The sequence below is a fragment of the Onychostoma macrolepis genome, chromosome 05 (genome assembly GCF_012432095.1).
Source record: "Onychostoma macrolepis isolate SWU-2019 chromosome 05, ASM1243209v1, whole genome shotgun sequence".
In the NCBI taxonomy this organism is placed as follows: domain Eukaryota; kingdom Metazoa; phylum Chordata; class Actinopteri; order Cypriniformes; family Cyprinidae; genus Onychostoma; species Onychostoma macrolepis.
In genome coordinates, this window is record NC_081159.1 from 13,398,685 (window position 1) to 13,421,716 (window position 23,032).

The 23,032-nt window shown below is 38.7% G+C and overlaps 2 protein-coding genes across 4 annotated transcripts; one reads left to right on the top strand and one right to left on the bottom strand.

The window, feature by feature from the left end:
• Window positions 1–1,653: 1,653 nt before the first annotated feature.
• On the bottom strand, window positions 1,654–4,480 carry sub1b (SUB1 regulator of transcription b). 2 transcript variants are annotated; one of them, XM_058775399.1, is made up of 5 exons: window positions 4,372–4,480; window positions 3,055–3,124; window positions 2,755–2,874; window positions 2,192–2,300; window positions 1,654–2,020 (listed from the first exon to the last, which is right to left on the bottom strand). In XM_058775399.1, coding segments are annotated over exons 1-5 (381 nt in total). In that variant the 5' UTR covers window positions 4,374–4,480; the 3' UTR covers window positions 1,654–1,940. The 2 variants fall into 2 exon arrangements, with proteins under 2 accessions (XP_058631382.1, XP_058631383.1); XM_058775400.1 differs by having other exon boundaries at window positions 3,055–3,127; window positions 4,372–4,457.
• Window positions 4,481–5,132: 652 nt separating this feature from the next.
• zfr (zinc finger RNA binding protein) lies at window positions 5,133–22,705 on the top strand. Of its 2 annotated transcripts, XM_058775398.1 has the most exons (20): window positions 5,133–5,284; window positions 5,500–5,581; window positions 9,218–9,503; window positions 10,125–10,269; window positions 10,572–10,796; window positions 12,279–12,517; window positions 12,648–12,848; window positions 13,145–13,448; window positions 13,605–13,798; window positions 13,887–14,006; window positions 14,103–14,248; window positions 14,339–14,504; window positions 14,941–15,152; window positions 15,235–15,385; window positions 15,723–15,864; window positions 18,423–18,520; window positions 19,433–19,528; window positions 20,383–20,494; window positions 20,717–20,814; window positions 20,963–22,705. In XM_058775398.1, exons 1-20 carry the CDS (start codon window positions 5,248–5,250, stop codon window positions 21,143–21,145), a joined length of 3,237 nt encoding a protein of 1,078 aa, XP_058631381.1. In that variant the 5' UTR covers window positions 5,133–5,247; the 3' UTR covers window positions 21,146–22,705. The 2 variants fall into 2 exon arrangements, 1 of the variants encoding a protein (XP_058631381.1); XR_009271288.1 differs by lacking the exons at window positions 18,423–18,520; window positions 20,717–20,814; window positions 20,963–22,705 and having other exon boundaries at window positions 20,383–20,410.
• Window positions 22,706–23,032: the final 327 nt, after the last annotated feature.

Consider the following 23,032-nt stretch of genomic DNA (forward strand, 5'->3'; position numbering starts at 1 on the left):
ACAACTTGCAGCACATTCTAATTGGAACAAATGAATTTGATTCCTTCACATCACTCAGTTCAGTGTGTTCAGATGGAATATCTATCACACACTGATAGGAAAGGAAATTATCATGCATTAACAGTGTTTGATGCACTGCCAAGACTTGTGAAACAAATTCCTTTCCTATCAACAACTAACATGTGATGGAAAGAAATTCACATTAGTAAGCCACAAACACGCTGTCTGGTACCAGAATTGTCATATTGATAGAAAGGGTATAAAAAAAGACCTTAAATGGAACATGGAATGGAAATTTGTATTCTACAATGGTGTGTCAATTTTAAGGAGATTTTTGTGTCATTGTTAAAAACGTTGACAAGTTGAGTATGGTTTTCTTGTCCAAAAACTAGCAGGAGAAATTCAGTTTCAATAGTGCATTGGTGCCACCTAGTGATACCTTTCTATTGGGCATTCGGGTACTTGTATTTCTCAAATTTTGACAAATATGAATGTGCATGGTCCATTTTTATCTAAGGAACTTTACTGCATTAAATACAGAACATCTGAAGATAAAAATTAACTGATATGAATATAAAATCTAGTATTAAATCATACACACCACACCAAACTCACGCCACTGGCCACCAATAAAATGTTTCATTTTTCTTTGTTCAGTTTTACACACTATCATTAGCTTTACACTAATAGTTGTACGTAACATACTCATGGTTTTAGAGACTGCCATTTTTTGATGTTTTCATAGTTCACGTCTCGGTGTTTGATCACAGAATTGAAGTTGGAGTGAAAAGCTGGTTCAATCAGAACATAAAATTATTACCTCTCAGGAACTAAAATGAACCTCTGTGGTTGCAAGTAATCTCCATAGTAACCACCACCTGATGTGCAAGCAGTGAAACAGAAAAATAAATATTCTTTTCTATGGCGCAGCTTTATGTTCAAACCTTAGGCTGCATTTGATACTTAAAAAACAGTCATAATATGAATCAATGCACATTTTGAAATGTATATATATTTATAGTTTATGTACCATTATTGCACAAAATATCTTAATGTAGAAATGCTGTTCAGTCAACCAATTTTGAAATATAGTTGATACCAATATAACAACATATATAAACAATATAAAAGTAGATTAATCTTATAAATATTTATTCACAGTATGAACCTCTGCATCTCAAAAAAAAAGCTTGCACTGTGGTTACCCCTTACACAAACTACCCCAATAATGCTTGCTTTGCACGCAACACCATAAACCATATTGTCTCAAAGACGTGCTGGCAATACAGTGGCTACCATGATTTAAGAGTGATTTAATTTAGACAGCAAATGCAATTGATGCAAGATGGCTCTTCTGGACAGTCAAGTTTTTATTCTGGAGTCTGGTCTGTTTGAGTGGGTGTATGGACCATTATAATTCCTGCTTCCACACGAAGGCGAGCAAATTACACACAAGCACTCAGGACTGGACACAACAAGCATCATAAAGTGCCAAACGCCTTCATTTTAGGTCATCCATTACTGCTCTGTTTATTGACAAGATCACAACAACTTCCAGTTTAAAAATGTGCACTTTACTATGAAATAGGGAACAAAACATAACATGATTAATATTTTTATACTCAATCAAAAAAAAAAAAAAAGACTAAAGACTCCAAACCAAAAAAGCCTTTATTATGTAGGCAGAGTATGAGAACAATGCAGCTATTGTACTATTAAAATAACAAATCACCCAGTCAAGACTTACTATTCACACACATCAACATTTAACAGCAGACAACTGGAAATGAACAATAACATAACAAAAAAAAAAGTCTCTTCAAATTGAACAGCATACATATAGCACAAGTTGAAACAGGAAACATTTCGTTAAAGTCCCCGTGTACCAAAGTATGGAACTCTAAAAAGAACCAGACAACCATTCACTGCACAAAGAGCTCTTACAATCTTCTAATTGCATCATCGATGTCCGACATTTGTTCCTTCAGCTGATTCCACTGCTCAGGATTCAATGAAATGCCTGAGGGTAATTCAATACAATTGATGGAACAAAACTATTATGGCACAATAATAAAATGCAAGACACACAGGAACATTTTACCTGCACTGAAAGATATTTGTTCGACTAAGAGGTCAAAGTAGAATGACACAAAAATACATTAAATACAATGGCCCCATGCCCCATAATTACCTTTTTTTCCAGGCTTCATCTCACCAGCTTGGTCCATCCAGTACTCTCGAATATCAATCAAAACCTTGCCTTTGAAATCTCGGACACTGACGTATCTCAGCTTTCCAATCTGTCACATATCAAAACACGAATGAGCCACCAGGGACAGTAATAACAGCTCCAAAATCAAACCATACTAAACTTTCATTATTACACTCAAAACATTCAAAAATAAATTCAAACAGAAGAAATTGCTAGTTACTGGCATTCTATAGGAGTTCTATCGAGAATTTACATAAACCGGAATAAAAAGAACCCGATAAGAGATGGGTTACAGTTACATTTTATAAACTGATGTTAATCTTGTTGCCAGCAAGATTGTTTTTTATGTTTCAATGCACTATGGCTCTTAGTAGAGCGCTTTAAACTAATCTACAAGATAATTTAATGTCAGATCAATATTACATGTCCATGCATTTATTTATTTGGTAAGCAGTTCTACTGTATATGGGATAATGTAAAATCATTTGGTCATTAATAAACCCTGATAGGGCGGTCAGGACAAAAATGTTGAAAAGCTCAACCTGGAACATGTTATCATCATTGTTTCTATCACTCTTAGCAGAGCCGCTGGGTTTGGAGGTCTCTCCACTTTTCTGTTTTTTAGCAGGCTTCTCAGGAGCACTTGCCCTCTTTCTTTTGGCCTTTGGTAGAAATAAGGAGACAAAAACAAACACATGACCTTTCAGCCCTGCAGCATATTTTTCAGATTAAACATCCACTGCTGATTTCAAGTTAAATTCAAATCAGGAAGCATAAACTCAATTTTCCAGTTGGAAAGGCTATACTAATTTTGTTGCATTTGTGTAAATCAGTGTTCATACCTTTGTTTCTGTATCACTGTCTGAACCACTTCCTGAAGTGGAAGACAGCACTTCTTTTGACTTAGGCATCCTGCTGAACACAAGTACAATTTCATGTAAAATATGATTCAACACTGCCCCCTCAAGATCACTTGTGGAACTTCATTCCAGTAGTGAATATACGTTTTTCCAGGTATGTTCGGCTTTATTTTGTATGTAACAGCAGGCCGCTGTTCAGTCTCTATTTAGCAAGGGGCCCTTGATGTGAAAACCTGTGCTTTATACTATCTGCTACATCACGGAATTTAATGAAATTGTCTTGTAGTTTTTGAAACAATGTAAATGTTAAATACATGAATACTAATAAAACATAGATTCTTAATAAAATCCCCTAAATAACAAATGCCATATCTATATTAGCTACATGTGTCATCAATGCACAAGAGTCACACAGTATTGTTTCTAGGCAAAAACACAAGTGATTCCTCAGAACAAATCATTCCAATTACTCCAAATTATTTAAAAGGTTTACTTATCAATAGTAAGAGTTTACTTACTAACAAATTATGAACCATATTGGTATGGGTGAAAAAAAACCAGTAACAACAACAACATATGAGCACAGACACAGTGGGGGTTATTTTAATATTTTATTAATTTCCCAGACTTTCTCTGACCTAGAATCCAATTGTGAGATTCCCTGATATTCCCATAATAACGGCGGAAATACTAGTTTATTTAGAAGACCAACTGGATCTCAAAAAGTACTAAATTAAATCTTGTAAAAACCTACTACACATATTTCCTAGCTTTAAACTGTAGGGCTAGCTCATAGACTGAAAGGGCTAGCTACTTTGTATAGCTTTGCTACATACACTTTGCAATGTTTTTGCTTTTTTTAAATCCAGACGATATGAATTTTGCATTGATTTTTACAAACTTCCAGCAGCATCCCCTCCACCGATCGCGGAGCACGAGACAGAGGATTGTCATCTTGGTCGAAATGAGCCATCAAGCAAGAGAAAGACTTAAGGCTTCCCGATCAATGATGACTTCGCTTCACCGATTTGCCTCCATATACGGGAATGGACGCCATGAAACTGCTTAATTTGTTTGTTCGACCAAAACTAACTCGTGTACATCAACACCGGCGAGAATAACGGGGCTGGTTATGGGCCTCTGCATCCCAAAACTAAGGTGGAAAGATAGGCCCTGGATTACATATTCACATTAGAAGCGGTTTTGTATGACTCTTCATGGTTGTTCATTTATTTAACAAGTGCGTGTCTAAAATAGACAGTTTACTATTAGCTTTAGTATGAATTGAACAGGACTTACATTTAACGTTGTGCAGTGGGCTACAACAGTCAGTCACACTCAGCGGCGGGAAGTCGAGGAATCGAGAACCAACCATATGGCTAATAACGTCTCAGAGGGCATTGTGGGAAATGTGTTTTTGGGGGTTTTTTTTCTTTAACGCAAAGCACCACAGAAACGACAAATCTTTAAAGTAAACGAATGCTTCTCGTTCTGTGTTTAGACCAACTGAATGTTCGTCAAACTCGTTCACATAAAAGAGCGAAAGTGGTGGAGAATTAATGCAATGACGTTGATAAAACTCATATAAATATATCTCTTTAACACTATTTCTGGGGTGTGTAACGTTAGGCATGAATACTTTTGTTCGCTACCTGCATATTCTGCATGCAGAGGGAGATTTTTTTCTTAAATAGATTTTTATTTTTATTTTTTTTGTCATAAATAGACATTTTATCAACCTATTCTTAAAGAACTGTTCGAGTGAATGATTAAATTCACTCACATATAGTGAACAAAAATGGTCACAAGTGTTAAAAAAAATACAAAATACAAAATATCAGAGTTAATATTTGGTGTATATTCAAAAAAAAAATTACAGCCACAACTGAATTAATGCATTTAAATTACTCAGCGTTTTAATTATTTCACAGTTTGTTTCAAGTTATGTAACATGGTCACATTGTCAGTCCTATATCACAATCATACACAAAGTTACCTGTTTGTGTGTTTTTGGATTAAAAGCTGTACTCGTCGACCTTGAAATGGTTGAAACTACACTTCCCATCTCTCACAACGTTCAAACGCGCATGTGCGGTAAGCGCTATATCCTGGTACGACCTTCTCATATAAAAAGGCAGGGTTACGAGTCAGAGTTCGTAAGAGAATAGGAAACCAATGATTCCCATATGTCCAGTAGTCTCCTTCACCTATGGTGAGTAAAATTGGCTTTTTAAAAACACATTGAAACGTTAGACGTGATATCAACAAGAGCGGATGTGATTAAGATGTTATGGGTGTGCGGGGATCGGTAGGGTTTATTTCGTCGTAGTCTCCTGCGTGTTTTCTTCCTCTGCATGATACGGCTCTTCATCATGGTTGCCATTGCACACAGTCGTTTACCCTCCATTAATCTTTCCTGTTTTTCAGTGCCCAGCCGGCTAGGTGAAGATGTCAAAATGGCCACCGGCAACTACTTTGGATTTACCCATGGTGCTGCGGCCCAGTACAGGTAAGGGCCGAGATGTTTAATGCGGTGATAGTGGTGATACAGTAATGGTGGGATTTGGCCCCTCCGCCTTTGTTGCTGGGTCCGGGTGGGGGTAGGGGAGGGAGGCGATTGGCCATGCTTTAAACCTTCAACTGAACAACTGGAGAGGAAATGAAGCATTATTACATGATATTTTAAATGCATATGTTTATTATATAGTCAGTAATGCGTTGTTTATGTATTTGTGTCTTTTTTTTTTATTTACATAAATCTGTTTTGCTAGGGAGAGAGATCGACACGAGTTTTTATTAGTGTTTTGGGCGGGCATTTTACGGATAAATTGACATTATTGGATGAACTACAAACAAGGCGTTATTGTACAGCTATACAGTTTGATTCAATTTCTGTTTAACGTTATATAAACATCCGGCGTCGTAACCAAGCCCAGGTGCACAGTTTAAACCCGTGCAATCATAGTTTAAAATAAATACTTGTTAAATGTGTAACTAAAATGTACAGATATTAAAACATTTTGGTTTGTAACTAATGGGCTAGGCGTAATAAATACTGTTTATGCTAATATCAGATCGGGTTGCCTTGTAAACACGACGTTTGTCTCTGAGGGTTTATCTGCTTTTATCCGCAACATGGGACGTTTTTTTTTTTTAAAGATATTAATACTGTTGTGAACTTATTATTGTATTGAGGTGTTTGAATAAACTGCAAATCTAGCCAGTGCGGCCAAAGTAAAGCTAGCAGCGCGAGCAGACTGCAGCTGTCATCTCCTCCAGTTCTGCACTGGAGCGGCTCTGCGCATGACCGTCCATCTCAACGGTCTTCTTTACACTCAAGTGTTTTTGAGACGGAAAGGCGACTGTACGTGGTCGCCCAACACTATTTAAAAACTCGTTTTTGACACTTTATCGTTCTTTTAAAATGACTGATTTTCATTTTAGATGAATAATTGACAAAATGTGTGCGTGTGGGTGGGGAAGGGCGATGTCTTCACGGACGCCTTCAAGGACTCTTTGAATGTCACTACTGATCCGCATTTTCAGGGGTTTATTTGGCCTAGGTTGACGTTTTTCATTTTAAGTTGTCTTTGAAGTAATCCTAATCTTGTTGAGGCGTTTTGGCTTTATGTGCCATAATACAGTGAAAGAACGTGCGTCCATTTGTCAAAGTAGCCGTGATGTGAAGTTATTTCTGAGCTGGATCATATTTCTGAGCAGTTTTCCTAGCTTGGTGTTTGCTATTCTTGACAGGTGTCAGCATTCTATTGGGATTGATGGTTTGACAGTTTGGAAGTGTCTGCACTTTATACATGGATGGATGGATAGTAGTAGTAGTAGTAGTAGTAGTAGTAGATTTAAAGAATATATTTATTTTTTGGTGTTTTGTCTTGACTTTATTATATGACATGACAGCGGAGAGCAGATAGGAAGTGAAGTGGGAGAGGGGCAGGATCGGTAAATGTCCTCGAGCCAGTGTTGTCGAATTCTGATCCCTGCCAGATTATTACCCCCTAGTATTGGTATGTTTCAAGTATAGATCTCTGCAGTAAAGTAATGGTGAGTTGCCAGATTGGGGTGTTTTTAGACCATGTTACCTGATTGGCTTACATCATAGTCATGGTAGGTTTAGGGGTGGGGTCAGGTAAGGGGGGTCATTTTTTGTTGCATGATTTAGAAACACCCAGCACTTTGAAAACACCTACAAAGTCAGAAACGCCCACTTTTGCTCTGCAGAGACCCCAGTCTCGTAGGTTGAGCGATTTCAATGAGGGGTAATTTAGCAGGGGTGTCAAAAATGGGTACAATACCGGTATTCGAACTCGGGACGCCCGTAACGCAACGCCATTATATGTTGCGCACTTGCCCACAGATGTCTTGTCCAAATACCCACACTTGCCGTCTTGGCCACTTGCGCAAGACTGTCCTAGCTCTTAAAAACGCCAAAGCGCAGTGCCCTTAACGCACACTAAATCCACACCATCTCGAATACCACTCCAGAGTGCTATTTGAGACTCGGTGTATCCCATCATGCATCATGTTCTGGAAATAAATCGTGAGACTTTTTATAGATATCTTTTTTAGAGATATCGCGAGAGGTCACAGAAACCTTTCCAATGTAAGTTAAATATTAATATCCACCTATTTCTTGCCATAAAAATGGGCGTGGCCATTTTAAAATTTTATGGGTCTAGCTTCCGGTCTCATCCGCACCCAACTATTTTAAGCTGTACAAAAGTTTTTGCTGCTTGATATTGAAAATTTGTGTGTCTTGCGATTTATTATTTTAATGCATTATCTTAATTCTGAACACACTGGTTTGTAGTGCAAACCGTTGTACCATTTACTGCACGTTGTTATTCTCATTATTTATCTATAACGGCTAATGAACCAGAAGTCTCACCTATAGGCTTACTTCCGCCGTTCCGTGTTGAAGAAAATGGTAGATAATTAGTTATTACATATAATGTGGTAGAAAAAAGTGTTGCACGATTTTTTTGTTGCAAAGATGAGTAGTAGTGATATTTATTTTGTACAACGTTTGCAACTGCTTTTTACCACTTAATTAGAAGCACCACAAATTAAATGGTCATGCTATAGGGACTACTGGACAGACATCTAGGAGTTGATTTTAAAATGCAAAGTAACATATTTAAAATAAAAATAAAGCTATGTAAACACTTGCGTTTTTACAACACTAAGTGTGTCCCATCAGATAATGAAAAGTTAGACACACACTTGTGGTCTTCATCCTCACTTGAACACTTGGGCCAAATACAGGATATCTGTCATAAGTAATCAAGTGCAAAGGCAGGACTCTTAAGTATTTAATTTATCTCAGCCGGACAGAAGATGGCCCCAGTTTCTTAAAGTGCACCTTTTAGATTTGAGATGGATGCCTTTGGTGTGGTTTGGTTTGTTGAAGCTCAAGATAGTTGTGATCCTTTCAGACCGATGGACGATGAGAATTAGTGTTTGTATGATGTTTGTCTGCCTCTTATCAAGAAAATGCTGCGCTAAATCATTTAATCCATATCTGATTTGATTTTGTTCCTCTACATGTATGTTCCCTGTCAAGCCAATGGATTTGGTGCATTAAGTCAAGCAATCAGGAAAGACTATTATGAATGAATTACTCAAAGATAATCTGTTATGGCATGAGTTAGATGTTAACATGAATGTCTTAAAATTACATTGAAGGTCATTTGTTAGTAGGTTAGATTTTGTATGTTGTTTCACAATTGTTACCTTTTTGCCTTTGTCAGTTTATTTTGAATGGTAGTCCAGTTTGTGTTTGTGTGTGTGTGTGTACTGGTATATATGGTTTGAGGACACAAATGTGCATAATAACATGGGTACTACAACGTAAACATGGTTTGAGGACACTTCCTGTGTCCCCGTAAAACAAAAGGCTTAAAAAAATTCATAAATTGCCAGTAGTTTCCTGTAAGGGGTAGGGTTGGTGTTTGTACGGTCTAAAAACCATTACGCCTATGCAGAGTCCCCTTAAACCACAAATGCCATGCCATGTGTGTGTGTGTATTCTATTTTATTTTTTTAATAAATGCAATTGCTCCAGGTCAGCACTGTGAGTAAGCGTAGCTGTCAGTGTTGTCATCTAAGCCTCTTGTCCTCTCCTTTGCAGTCAGCAGCCGGCCGCTGGGGTAGCATACACCCACCCCACTACAGTGGCCAGCTATACTGTGCATCAAGCACCTGTGGCGGCACACACGGTGGCAGCAGCCTACGCCCCTACAGCTGCCACGGTTGCTGTTGCTAGGCCTGCACCAGTTGCAGTAGCAGCAGCAGCAGCTTCTGCCGGCGCTTATGGAGGATACCAGCCAGCCCACGCTGCCACAGATTACGGGTATGCGCAGAGACAGCCGGAGGTACCCCCACCACCGCCTCCTGTTACCTCACAAAACTACCAGGTAAAAGAAAGGAGAAACTTGTCATTTGTCGCCTTGAGTCTTTCCCATACACTACTCTTCAAAAGCTTGGGGGTCAGCAAGATTTGTTTTCAAAGAAGTTACTTCTATTCAGCAAGAAATGCATTAAATTGATCAAAATAAATGACATTTATAATGTTACAAAAGTTATTTTCTGAAAAAACAAAAAGCTGTTCTTACAAAGAATCAGGAAAAAAATGTATCACATTTTCAAAAACGATAAGCAAAAATTAAGTGTTTAACGTTAATACATTTTTATTAAAACAAATTACCATATTTGATTTCTGATGGATCATGGGACACTGAAGATTGAAGTACTGGCTGCTGAAAATTCAGCTTTACCATCACAGGGTAACCATCACATCCTGTGTTTTTTTTTTTTTTTTTTCCAAATTATAATATTTCACAATGTTGCTGTTTTTATGTATTCTTGATAAGACAAACGCAGCTTTGGTAAGCATGAAAGGCTTCTGTCAAAAAAATCTTACTGGCCCCAAACTTTTGTATGTAGGTGTATGTTTCTGAAATGCATTCTCAATTTCAAGAGAGTTAGATCAATGTCCAATGGCTAAGAAAAGACAAGCCTTTTGTTTGCTGTTGCAGGACTCCTATTCCTATGTGCGGTCTACAGCTCCGGCTGTAGCGTATGACAGTAAACAGTACTACCAGCAACCTGCAGCTACACCGGCTGTGGCTGCTGCAGCAGCCCAGCCACAACCCACTGTGGCCGAATCCTACTATCAGACAGGTATGCTTGACATGTCTTGGCATTTAAATGGGAAGAAATGTTCTGCAATAAACACTAAATTTTCTGTAAAATGATCTTGTTGCTTTTTATTACCAAATGTTAAACGGTAACATTTGATGGAATTTATTTTTAATTTTAGTAAAAATTTTAATTAAAATGGAATCAAATTGAATTTTTCCATTATTTTGAAGAAATGCCATCTGAGGGGCACAGAGTTAAATCCGTAATCCTCTCCAGGTCACCCTTTAAATGATATGTATTGTAAAATGTTTTGTACAACTTTGTTTTATTTGTCCCATTAGCCCCTAAAACTGGATACAGCCAAGGTGCCACTCCGTACACCCAGACCCAGCAAACGCGTCAGGTTACAGCCATAAAGCCAGCCACCCCTAGACCTGCCACCTCAACCTTCTCCATTTACCCAGTGTCCTCTGCTGTACAGCCGGTCGCAGCTGCGGCGGCTGCCTCTGTAGTCCCATCATATTCTCAGAGTCCCACCTACAGCACCAATGCAGTCACATACTCTGGTAAGAACATCATTGTTCTATTCCTAAATGTTTGCTGATTTTTCTGTTTTCTCACAACTGTGATCTGATATAATTAAATGCACACTGCGCCCTGGCCTGGAGACACTAAGCTGAACAGAATGCAAGTAGGGCTGCAGCTAACGATGATTTTTTTTTTTTTATTGTCGACTAATCTATCGATTTATTTTTCAATTAATCCATTTATTATTTTCTTATCAGTTGATGAATTCTATAGTTAAACTATCAATAAATAATAACAGTAACTTCTGCAATTAATCTTTTATTCAAATGTTTTCTCATAATTAATACTTTACAAAAATAAATGACAAAGAACAATACAAAAAAAAAAACATAAAGAAAAACGACAAGAAAAGAGAGTAAAAGAGAGAAATAATAACAATAAATTAATACAAAAATGAAAGAAAATAATAAATAAAAAATAAGAAAAGAGAGAATAAAAATAACAATAAATAATTAATAAAAAAGAGAGCGAAAGAAAGGAAAGAATTACAGGGCAGTGATACAATCAATAGAAATGCACATTATGGCTGCATTTACAGTTACTGTTTGGGACTGACAGCAGTTGCTTACAGGTGAGAGACTTGAAGTGTTTTATTCAGCAGATTAAAACATCTGCTTGAATACATCTCTGTATGAATGAACAGCTGAAGTCACAACCGCATTCAGAACACTAGAGCGACAGAATCAAAAATGCCGTCATAACACCGGGAAGTTTTATCACAGTTGACAGCCTGTTTTTAAATAAATGAGCCCAGTCGAGGCTTGTCCTATCCATCACACACTTAAACAACTTACAATGACTTTAAATGCTTTGTTAACGAGTGCAGAGAGCGTGTTTGGTTCGTGCGCCTCAGAGCTCGCGCAATCGTGCCCACAGCACTGACGGCAGCTCCAGTGGATCTTGAGATGAACGCGAATCATTTCTACTTTTCCGTCTCTGTGGGTGCATTAAACTCGTCATAATTCGATGTCCCGTGCTGTTCCGTTCATTCAGCGCAGCTTTGAATGCGGTTGTGAATCCTGACAATGTAAAGGCGTTCGTTCGGCTATATGTGGTTCTGACGGTCGTATAATAATAGAATGCTCTATGTATGCAACTCTATGAAGTGATGTTGCCATACTAGCCTTTACCTTCTGCTCTAGTGTCTTGTTTTGTGTTAAACATGGCAGAAAAACAGTCTTAAGTAGGGATAATTGCAGGCTCGCGCAATGGGCGTGGCTAAAGGTGCGACTCGTCGACGCATTCCATGCTAATCGATGATGTCGACGAATCGCTGCAGCCCTAAATGCAAGTGAAATGTTTTTCCTGGTACTAATACTGAACAAAACCAATGAGCTTGGCATGGCTAGGGTCATGCTCTACCAATTGATCTGCATGAACTAGGTTTATAGATTTACAGTACAATCCTGTCAATTTCAGTCTGTACTGTGGCCAATAATTGCTCCTCTCTGAATATTCAGGAACCTCATACTCTGGCTATGAAGCTGCAGTGTATTCAGCTGCCTCCTCCTACTATCAACAGCAGCAACAACAGCAGAAACAGGCGGCCGTCGCCGCAGCAGCCACTGCTGCGTGGACAGGCAGTACTTTTACAAAGAAAACACCCTTGCAGAACAAAACACTCAAACCTAAACAGCCCCCTAAACCACCACAGATACATTACTGTGATGTCTGCAAGATCAGCTGTGCTGGACCCCAGGTATTTTATTATAATGTATTTATTGCTGCTGTTTGTGTATTATGTGCCCAGACACTAGTGTTTTCCTAATACTCATAATAAATGGTTTGCATTAATTATGGCACTTGTATATCTTATCACCTGCTTTCAGACCTATAAGGAGCATCTGGAGGGTCAGAAGCACAAAAAGAAAGAAGCCGCATTGAAGCTGTCACAGAGCAGCAGTAGCAGCAGCGGAGGCGGGAGCTCCGCCCGCGGCACACAGAATCAGCTACGCTGTGAGCTCTGTGACGTCTCCTGTACTGGAGCTGATGCCTACGCTGCGCACATCAGAGGAGCCAAACACCAGAAGGTACATGACTCACTCTCTGATCTCGGCATATAATAATCTGCTTTCAGCATGTTTTTTGGCAGCACTATTTTTGAATGCGCATGATTCTGGCTCTCCGTTGTAGAGAGGGCCTCTTAGGGACTCTATCTGTTACAATATGCAGTGAAAAGTTGTTTGAAGGGGAATGGATGCCGCATTAGTACAAGCATACTCGATTATGTAATGCCAAGATAAGTCAAAATGTGATGTTCATGGGTGCATGTGGGTGGGATATTGATTATATGTGCCTAGTATCTAATTGAATTCTGTTTCTATAGGTTGTGAAATTGCATACCAAACTAGGAAAGCCAATACCATCCACAGAGCCCAGTGTTGTTTCCCAATCCTCCACCTCCAGTACAGCTGCTCCTAATAAAACTGCCAGCTCCAACATCAGCAGCTCCACAAGCGCATCGTCCAATCTCTCTGCTTCCTCAGTTTCTGCCTCTTACTTAAAATCTGGCAGCATGGTCAACAACATGGCAGCTTCAGCTGCACAGGGCAAGAGCCCAGTGCCCAACAGTGTCTCGGTCAACAGCACCTCTGTCAAGAAGGTCAACACACCCAAGATCAACTTTGTTGGTGTGTCTTGCTGAATCAGCGTTATTTGTTCTTACAGAAAGTTTACAGAACAGATCATATTTATTTTAGATTTTACCTCTTTAAAATGTTTAATTCATTATATAATATAACCTAACACAATGCAAAATTTGCTTTGATGCATTAACAACAAAACAGGTGGAAACAAGTTACAGACCACTGCTGTCAAAAATGAAGAAGCCAAGATGGAGGCAGCTAAAACTGCACAGTCCGCTGTGTCTGCGCCAACATCGGACCTAAAGAATGAAATGTCTGACCCTCTGTCACCTCAGTCAGCACTTGCAGCACTGCAGAGTGATGTTCAGCCCGTCGGACACGACTATGTTGAAGAGGTATCAGAAAGTTCCAATAAGGAAATGAAAGTAACTTTTAAAGCTATTAAGCCAAGTGCAAAATAAAAATTTTGGTTTTTGTTTTCAGGTAAGGAATGATGAAGGAAAGGTTATCCGGTTCCACTGCAAACTGTGTGAATGCAGTTTCAATGACCCGAATGCCAAAGAAATGCATTTGAAAGGAAGGAGACATCGACTGCAGTATAAGGTTAGTACGTGATTTGTTTGCTGTTATTATAAATGCAGAACAATCGAAATTGATTGTTTTGTCAGTGTAGTTAATTGTATTTTCCACCATTTGTAGAAAAAGGTAAACCCAGATCTTCAGGTGGAAGTGAAGCCTAGCATCCGAGCCAGGAAGATCCAAGAGGAAAAGATGAGGAAGCAGATGCAAAAGGAAGAGTACTGGAGAAGACGTGAAGAGGAGGAGCGCTGGAGGATGGAGATGAGGTGTGATGCTTTTTTTTTTTTTTTTCTCTCCAATATGTCAGTATCTACACATGAGCATTTTGAAGTCTTAAATATTGTAATTGTTCTCAGGCGCTATGAAGAGGACATGTATTGGCGACGTATGGAGGAAGAGCAGCACCACTGGGACGAAAGGCGCAGAATGCCTGATGGCGGTTATCCACAGGGTCCACCTGGACCTCCTGGTCTTCTTGGAGTGAGGCCTGGGATGCCCATTCCTCAACCACAAGGACCAGTGGTAAGTCCTGAGAACTACTACTACTGGGGAAAACCCTGATGAATTTTCCAAAACATGTGGTTTGTGTTTGAGGTACAGTACCATTTAATAAAAAATAAAAAAAAAAAAAAAGTTTGTATTCGGTAAGATCTTCGTTTTATTGAAAAGTGCATTCATTCAGCAAAGGTGCATTACACTGATCAAAAGTAACCGTAGAGACTTGAACAGGAGGGTTGGTTGCTTTATATGCTGTTCAAACAGACCCTTCCTGTCTCAAGTAGATATTGTTGACTAGAATAATAATCATAGCTCCATTATATCACTGAAAAATTGCTGAATAATACCTGCATTACACACTAGGAGTGTTTATTGGAATATCAATTCATATTTCACTACCATATCTACCACTGAAATTTATTTATCACAACTGGTTCATAACGCGTAGTTTTTGTTGCAGCCTCCACGTCGCCCTGATTCCTCAGATGATCGTTATGTGATGACCAAACATGCAGCTATTTACCCATCTGAGGATGAGCTCCAGGCCATCCAGAAGATCGTATCAATCACTGAACGAGCACTTAAGCTTGTCTCTGACATCATCACAGACCAAGATGCAAGTGCAAAGGGCAACGAAGAGGACAAAGAAAAGAAAGAGCCCCCCAAAGACAGGTGGGAGAAGAGTGCTCTAATGTTTCTCAAAGCAGAGAGAAAGAAAAGGGCAAAGCAATACATGACCTCTTGTGCATTGCAGAGTGCTGAAGGGAGTGATGCGGGTGGGCGTTCTCGCCAAAGGGCTGCTTCTACGTGGAGATAAAAATGTCAACCTGGTCCTCCTTTGTTCTGAGAAGCCGACAAAGAATCTGCTAACACGCATTGTGGAACATCTTCCCAAACAGCTCACGGTACCGGTTCAATGCAGTGCTAACTGCAATAATATTAGATTGTCCTTTAAATTTTACTTGTTTTTCAAATGCTTTACAGCAGTGGTGTCATATCCTGCTTCCGTAGGACCACTGTCCTGCAGAGTTTAGATCCAACTCTAATAAAATACACCAGAATCAATATATTATTGGTCCGTATATTCATGATAACTGGAAACTTCCAGACATGTGTATTGGGGCAGGTTGGAAATAAACTCTCCAAGACATTGGCCCTCCAGGAAAAGGACTGGGTCAGGGTTTGCCAGATCTAAGTTAAGTGGTCGTAACTTCGTTTTCTGCTAACCCATGTGTTTGTCAGATGGTAACTCCGGAGAAATATGAGGTAAAAGGCTCCGTCCAAGAGGCTGCCATTATCCTTACCTCCTCCGCTGAGCCCAAGATGCAGGTGACCATCACCCTCACCTCGCCCGTCATCCGAGAGGAAAACACCCGGGATGGAGGTTGGAAAAGACGTTGCTCACATTAACCGACTACCTATCAGATTAATATTTCATGCTGATTTTGACAACCTAAAGAGCCCATCTGTTGGCACTGTGGAGATGGTGCTAGATGTTAATGATGGGAGAATAATGTTTGCACCTTTTTGAATTGGAGAAAATACGATTGAAAAATGGTACAAATTAAACCTGGTTTGTGCTTGAGCTTGGCCATGCATAAGAAATGACCTACACCGTTTTCCTTTGAAAGTTACACCACTGAGGAAAAGTGCCTCTTTCTATCTTCATTTACACTAATTATCTCATATGAAGTCTGTAACGTGTTCACACTGTAAAAGGGTTGAAGCCAGTTCAAGTGGCTTCAAGTTACTTTAGAGCCGAGTTCAACACTACCAGGTTTTATCCAACCATCTCCGATGCCAGCAGTGGTGCTCTGGGTCTTTTCTTTGTAACACTTCTCCAGTGCTCTTGAAGCTCTCCCCCAAAACAAGCATGATAAGTGTTTGCATTGTGTAAGTCTAGTTAGTCCCGGGTAAGATTCATTTTTGTTTCCTGTGTTCAAGGGGATTGTGTCCTATGCAGAACCAAATGATTTTATTCTTTCCCAAGGGGTCATAGAGTTTGGTCAGGGGTATTTTTCTGTTGAAGGAAAGAACTCAATTCCTGATTTAGTTCCTGAAGAGCAATGGTTGAGTTGGGCCTGAAACCTTAGGAGCAGTTGGAATGCCTACTATGTCCCCACAGGAAACAAATATTTTTTTGTCTGGTGGTGAGAAGGCTCACCATTCTGAGGTCCCCTGTTCCAAAATGAAAGTGCTCCCCTGAGAGAAGCAATCAAGTAGAGATTGACAAATTGAGAAATTTGGCATTCAAACAATATTACTTTTAATTTCTTCAGATGTTAAAATGCATTAAGCTACAACATTTCCCCAAATAATAGAGCAACCATAGCAATAACCAGTTTGTCTTTTTATATCTTTACAACGGAGAGTTTTAGTTGGTAAGAAGCCGCTGAAATGGTGGAATCTTAAATGCAAGCTCTGTGGCCATGCCACCATTCCTGTTTGGCTCCTTAGGGGAGTATCAGTCAGCTTTTGGGAGGAAGGCTTTGATAGAGGAATCTTTGGTTGGACCTGGGGTTTACAGCCTTCAGTATACATTGAGATATGGGGGTTCTCCAAACCCGATCATGACAGGTATGCATGCAGTGATGTCCTAATCCTCTTGCTGGGAGCTTCATATTTTCTTGCCAGCACGCATTGCTGCCTTCATGTATCCAAAGCTTTTCAAGTCCAGCCCAAAGCCTCCTTGCATTTTCAGCAAATTGTCTCCCATCTGAGGCTACGTCTACCAGCTCCGGAAGGATTTTTGACCAAGGTCCCCCTCCTGAATACCTTCAAACACTTTGCCACACCTACCATTGCCATGCAAATGTAGCGGGTCACTACAAATACTCATTCAGCTGTAAACATTGCACATCTCCCTTGATATCCCTGTTTTACATCATCATGATTTAAACATCTGGTACCATTTGCTGCCCATCATTATCTTTCTAATGTTTCTGGATCAGTACAGTGACTACTTTTTCAAAGAAATCCTCAAAGTATTTTTTATTACCGCAGTCTTCATTTAGGTCGACACTGGAATCCACAATTTGTTTTTGCCCTAAGCAAAAGAAAAGAACTTTAGCCTCAAATGCCAAGTCAACTGGTTAAGCAAGAAATGCAGGAATTGTACACTTTCAAAATGTCTGATACTAGAGAAACTTTTTCTGTTAGCTTTGAAAAATACAAATTATTAACGTATCCTCAAGTTTGTTTGTTTTTTCCCACTGAAAGATAACAAGATCATCCGTAATTGGCAAAATGGCACAATTTAAAAGAGTTTTCTGAAGTAATGTGTTTGAATACCTGTGATTTACAATGTGGATTTACGAAAGATGGCTGTTGTAATTGTGTGACTCTGCCAGTAGTAGCAATTACGGATTGACCATATGACTTCTTAGCTAGTCCGCTAGCTTTTAGCACTGGGAAATCCCATATTGTCGTATTCCCAGCAATTTCAAATGGTGGATTGCAGAGCAATAATACTGTAACTGAAATGGTCAAGAGAATATTAAAAATAGTCAAGAGAAATTAGTGTCATGCTCACTATATGCAGAGTACAAAAATAAAATCATGAGAGCATTTCCAACTCCAATGAAGAAATCCCACATCACTATGCCACATTCTCAGTGTTTTTTTTTATTTGTTTTTTTTTATAAGTATCTTTGACAAAGGCCTTTATTTTTAACTTAGTACTTTAAGTCCATCCCTATCCTATTTCCCTCACCACCACACCACAGACTAAATAGAAGTGCACCAAATGGCAAGTGTAGCTGATCCTTAATGTTGTTGAAAAGATCTGAAAGATTCTGCATATGGGGTGAAATGTGAGATGCATTTTGAAAGAGCAGTGATCAGGAACTGACTGGTATGTGTGGCAATGTGTTCTTGGCAGTCTCTCTGACCTGGTCAAACACCCGTTCCTCACCACCATTTGACAATTCGATCCATTTTTAGATGTAACCTCGAGTATGGTGAAAGACCCAGCGGACGTCTTGGACAGGCAAAAATGCCTTGACGCTCTGGCTGCCCTACGCCACGCTAAGTGGTTCCAGGTTCGGAACATCATTTTACTTTCTTCTTGTAGCCTTATGAGATGTATTCCTTTTTTATTTGTTCATTTAAGTTGTTTAGTCTTTTTGTTTTTAAATTTTAAACCTCAAAGTTGATTTTTGGGAGGTAAAAGTGGTACAAGGATGCAGTATATAATTCGGAGATTATGGTACTATTTATTTTTATTTTTTATATATTTATTTTTTTGTTTGTTTTTTTGCACTTTGTTTTTGTATATGAGCTGATCTGATCCTACAAAATTAAGCATCCTTGCATATGTAATTTATTCAGAAGTCTTGGATTAAATAAATGGCATGTAAAATGATTCCATAAGGCTGCAGAATACCTTTGCATAAAAGTGTCATCGATAAGAGCTTTCATGTTGAGCGTTTCCTTTTTTTTTTTTTTTTTCTTCTTCTTTTTTTTGTTGTTTTTTTTTTTTATTTAGTTTTCTTTATTTTGTTAATGATTTTGTTTTCTTGGGAATAGGGATTGAGAGGAAAGGAATATCTGATTAGTTTACTGTGTTGTTGCCATCTCTGCAAATACACAGGCAAAGTAAAGCAGATTTCCTTGACTGCTTCAGTTCCTATGCAACTACTCTTGCAAACTGATCTTTTGTAAAATGAAAGTATATGTTTGTGAAGTATCTGACAACTGAGGTCAGGGTTTACAAGATTACCAGGGAGCCATTCCAAGTGAATCTTGCAAACTTTGAACTCGTACTTGTACTAATGGTGAGGTAAAATACTGCTGGAAATGGCAGCTTAAGAAAGCCAATTGGCCTAGCTATTTTTAATCCAATTATAAGCTTCCATTGTGAACAGTAGTGTTGCACCTCTCTCTCCGCCATGTTGTTGACTGTATGTTTTTGTTCTTGTGCATTAACTAATCTTGACTTCACTGCACTGAAGGCTAGGGCTAATGGACTCCAGTCATGTGTGATTGTCATTCGAATACTGCGTGACCTTTGTCAGCGAGTACCCACCTGGTCTGCCTTTCCTAGCTGGGTGAGTAAAAATATCAATGTCATTAAACACTAGCACATGTTTTTGAGTTTTCTCTGATAACACTGATATACAGTGTTGGAGCAGACGCTTAAAAGTGCATTTGTGAAATTTTCTGGCAAAAAAGGTTGATCGTCAATATTGCAGCCACGTATGAAGCACAGCAAACACTGTTACTTTCAAACCAAGCAGCTTACTGTTGGTCAGCATGGCAAATTTGCATTACCTACCAAACCCTTCATGAGATCTGCAGTTTTTGCCCTCTCAAATTCACAGAACAACGGTAAAACATGAATGCATTTTAACATGACAGTAGTCATGTCATGTTTTTTTTTTTTTTAAATGGTGTAGCTTTTATAACGGAGTATATTAAAAATGCTTAGTTGCTGTTAACGTGAGTAAATTAAATCAATCCATGAAAACGCGCTTGCTAATAGTGTTCCCTTAAAAGGCACACCATGCACTCCATGTTCTTTTCCATTTAGCAGCCATCTTGATAACGTCCCTGGGTAGTTGTTCTGTAGTTATACAAGAGCTTCTTTCTACTTTACTCAGGATAGCCTGTTAAGCTTGGTTTTTAATGTCAAATAGCCAATAAAATCTGACCAAAAAATGAGGCCTTTCCTACAGTTGTTTCAATTATTTTAAGGATTTTTTTTTTTTTTTTTCCTCCTCCTTGGTGTAGCTCAATTACACTTAATTTAACAGTTTCCTTAATGCTGTTGCTAAAGGTTTTAAAGCAAAATCAATTTCAGTCCCGTTTAAACAATTTCATCATCCTTCACTCTTGATCTTATGAGGAAACTGCTCAAAATGCCACTTATTATGGTAAATTAAGTTACTGTGTTTAATTTAAGGCTATGGAGCTGCTGGTGGAGAAGGCCATCAGCAGCGCCTCTGGACCAATGAGCCCTGGAGATGCTCTGCGACGAGTCTTTGAATGTATTTCCTCAGGCATTCTGCTGTCTGGTAAGATGCAGCACTCTGATAATGTCTTAAGACCCATTTAATGGGAATTGCATTGATTCTTAGGTCCATGTAGTAATGTACATTTAGTAATCCTAGCTTTATACTGGTGTGAATTACTAAAAGTTGTCTTTTAATTTACTAACAACTTTCATAAAAATCATCTTGGGAATCTAGATGCTCAATTTAACACACTGGCTTTTTTTTTTTTCCTGTGTAATGCAGGTGCTCCAGGATTGATAGACCCCTGTGAGAAGAATCCAACAGATACACTGGCTACCATGGAAGAGCAGCAGAGAGAGGACATTACGTCAAGCGCTCAGGTAATGTGCAAATGTGTTATTTATATTTTTATATATATGTATGTATGTCTTTTCGATAATTGTGTAATTATGCATACCGTTTTTATGGCCTCGTGTTAATCGAGAGAGTATTTTTAATTTGTGTATTGACCAGCCACTTTCTCCACAGTTTGCCTTGAGGCTGCTGGCGTTCCGTCAGATTCACAAGGTTTTGGGTATGGACCCCTTGCCCCAGATGAACTCCCGCTTCAACGTACGGAACAACCGCAAGAGACGTCGTGACAACAGCGACGGGACAGATGGATTTGAAGCTGAAGGGAAGAAAGACAAGAAGGACTACGAGGGGTTCTGAAGTGCACTACAGTACAACTAGCCCTGCTCTCCCCACACCCGTCATAAATCCTGTTCATTCCAGGAATACAAAATGTTGTTTCTGTTGACCTCTGTGCATGCTGATTACTAATGAAGTTTTGTTTTTAAGCTCTGGTAAAGGCCTAATGATGACCACTTGGGGAAATGCCAGGCTTCATTTCCTTGACACATAGACTGTAGTCCATCTCTGTTGTTTAGTCTGGTCTCTTGGTTTAAAGATTTGAGATGCGCACAAACCCGAGAAGTTAAGCCTAAGGTTCATGCTCCATTCAGTACATTGGATGTAATCTTTCATCATCTTCAGATCTCTTATGAGTTTCAGGCTAGGCATTTGTAGAAGTCTGAGCTGCGTACTTGTGTCAGTGTGGAACAGATTCTTTATCTTATCCTTCCAGTCACACATGTAAAGTAACTTTGACAATGGCTTCATTGGCTTTGCAATAAGTTGTTTAGGTGTTTTTGTAACTTATGTTTAGAGACATTCCTCTTAAAACCACAAGATCGAAGATAAAATGATTGATTTATGCAACGCATTAGTCCTGTTGTGATGAATGTGACGTTGACTGGACGTGGATTTATACAAGCATGTATTTTCCATTGCTAGTGCATTCTGAAGACTGGGATGGTTTTTAACCATTTGTAAATTTACGTCAATGAAACATCTTTAGAACCTTGTTCCTTCTATATGCTTAATGCAAGTGATGTAAGGCTGTACTTGTCCCAAAGTTCGGCTGTAAGTGTGCTCTGATATTCACAGGCCTCTGTGGTTTAGCTGTATCACGTTTCTGAAGACACTGACCATTGAAATCAGACCTGGGTTATATACCATGAGTATCTATCAGTTGTCTCTGTAAGTTTAATAAGAAATCTTGAGTTACCAGTCCATTTCAGTGGCCTGTTTCATAAGCCAGGTTTCAGTTAGTCTGACTTATTGTCAGTTGATTTGGTTCAAAATAAGTCAGACTAACTGAAATAAGCTTGGCTAATTTGGTAAACTTGTTTTATGAAACAGGCCCAAGATCAGTTGTTCCACAAGTTAGTATTCAAAGCAGTAAACATTTGTACTTTTAAGGTCAAAGGCTTTTTTTTTTTTTTTTTTTTTTTTTTTTTCTTTAGAAATTGTAATTGACCCAGGTCTGCCTGTGTTTTGTGTTCATAATATTGTAAACCCTAAATGTATCTTTAAATGTGATCATATAACTGTATGATCTCTAATATATGATCATTTACTAAGCCTGTATCTAATCTTGCAATAGATCTTCAGAAACAAATGCCTGTATGGTTTTAAAGCACAGGAATGTTGTTTATGTTCTTTGTTTTTAATGGATTTTGTTTTACTGGTTTATAGATGCATAGTTGCTTGCCCTAATTTTGGTTTCTGATTCGAGTTTGTTGAATATCTGTTGAAGAAGATGGGAGGGACACAAGTGAAATATCGGTGTTGTAACTGCAGATTGATGTAGACTTACCCTTTGATGCTTGTCATTCAATGTCAAGGTACTACTGCGTTACAATGCGTATAATAAAGACATTTCCAGAATTGTTTTTGGTTTATTTATTTTTTAAACCACTTTATATTAGGTATAACTGAGATAAATGTAGAGTCATATTTAACCTGGAGATTTAGTTTTGTTTAACGCTGTCAAAGCGCTTTGATAATTCACTGATTAAGGGGAGACACTGCAGGCAAAAACACTTTTTCATGCACCTGTCAATTTTGAGATTTTGGGCTTTTTGGTTTTTCATAGTGTTTTTTCAGACTAGTAGAAAGAGAACATCCAAAAGACACTGTTAAGTGTCCTTTTAAAAAAATAAAAATAATTTTATAGTGCTGTACCTATTTGTCAATAGATTTCAATTACAATTT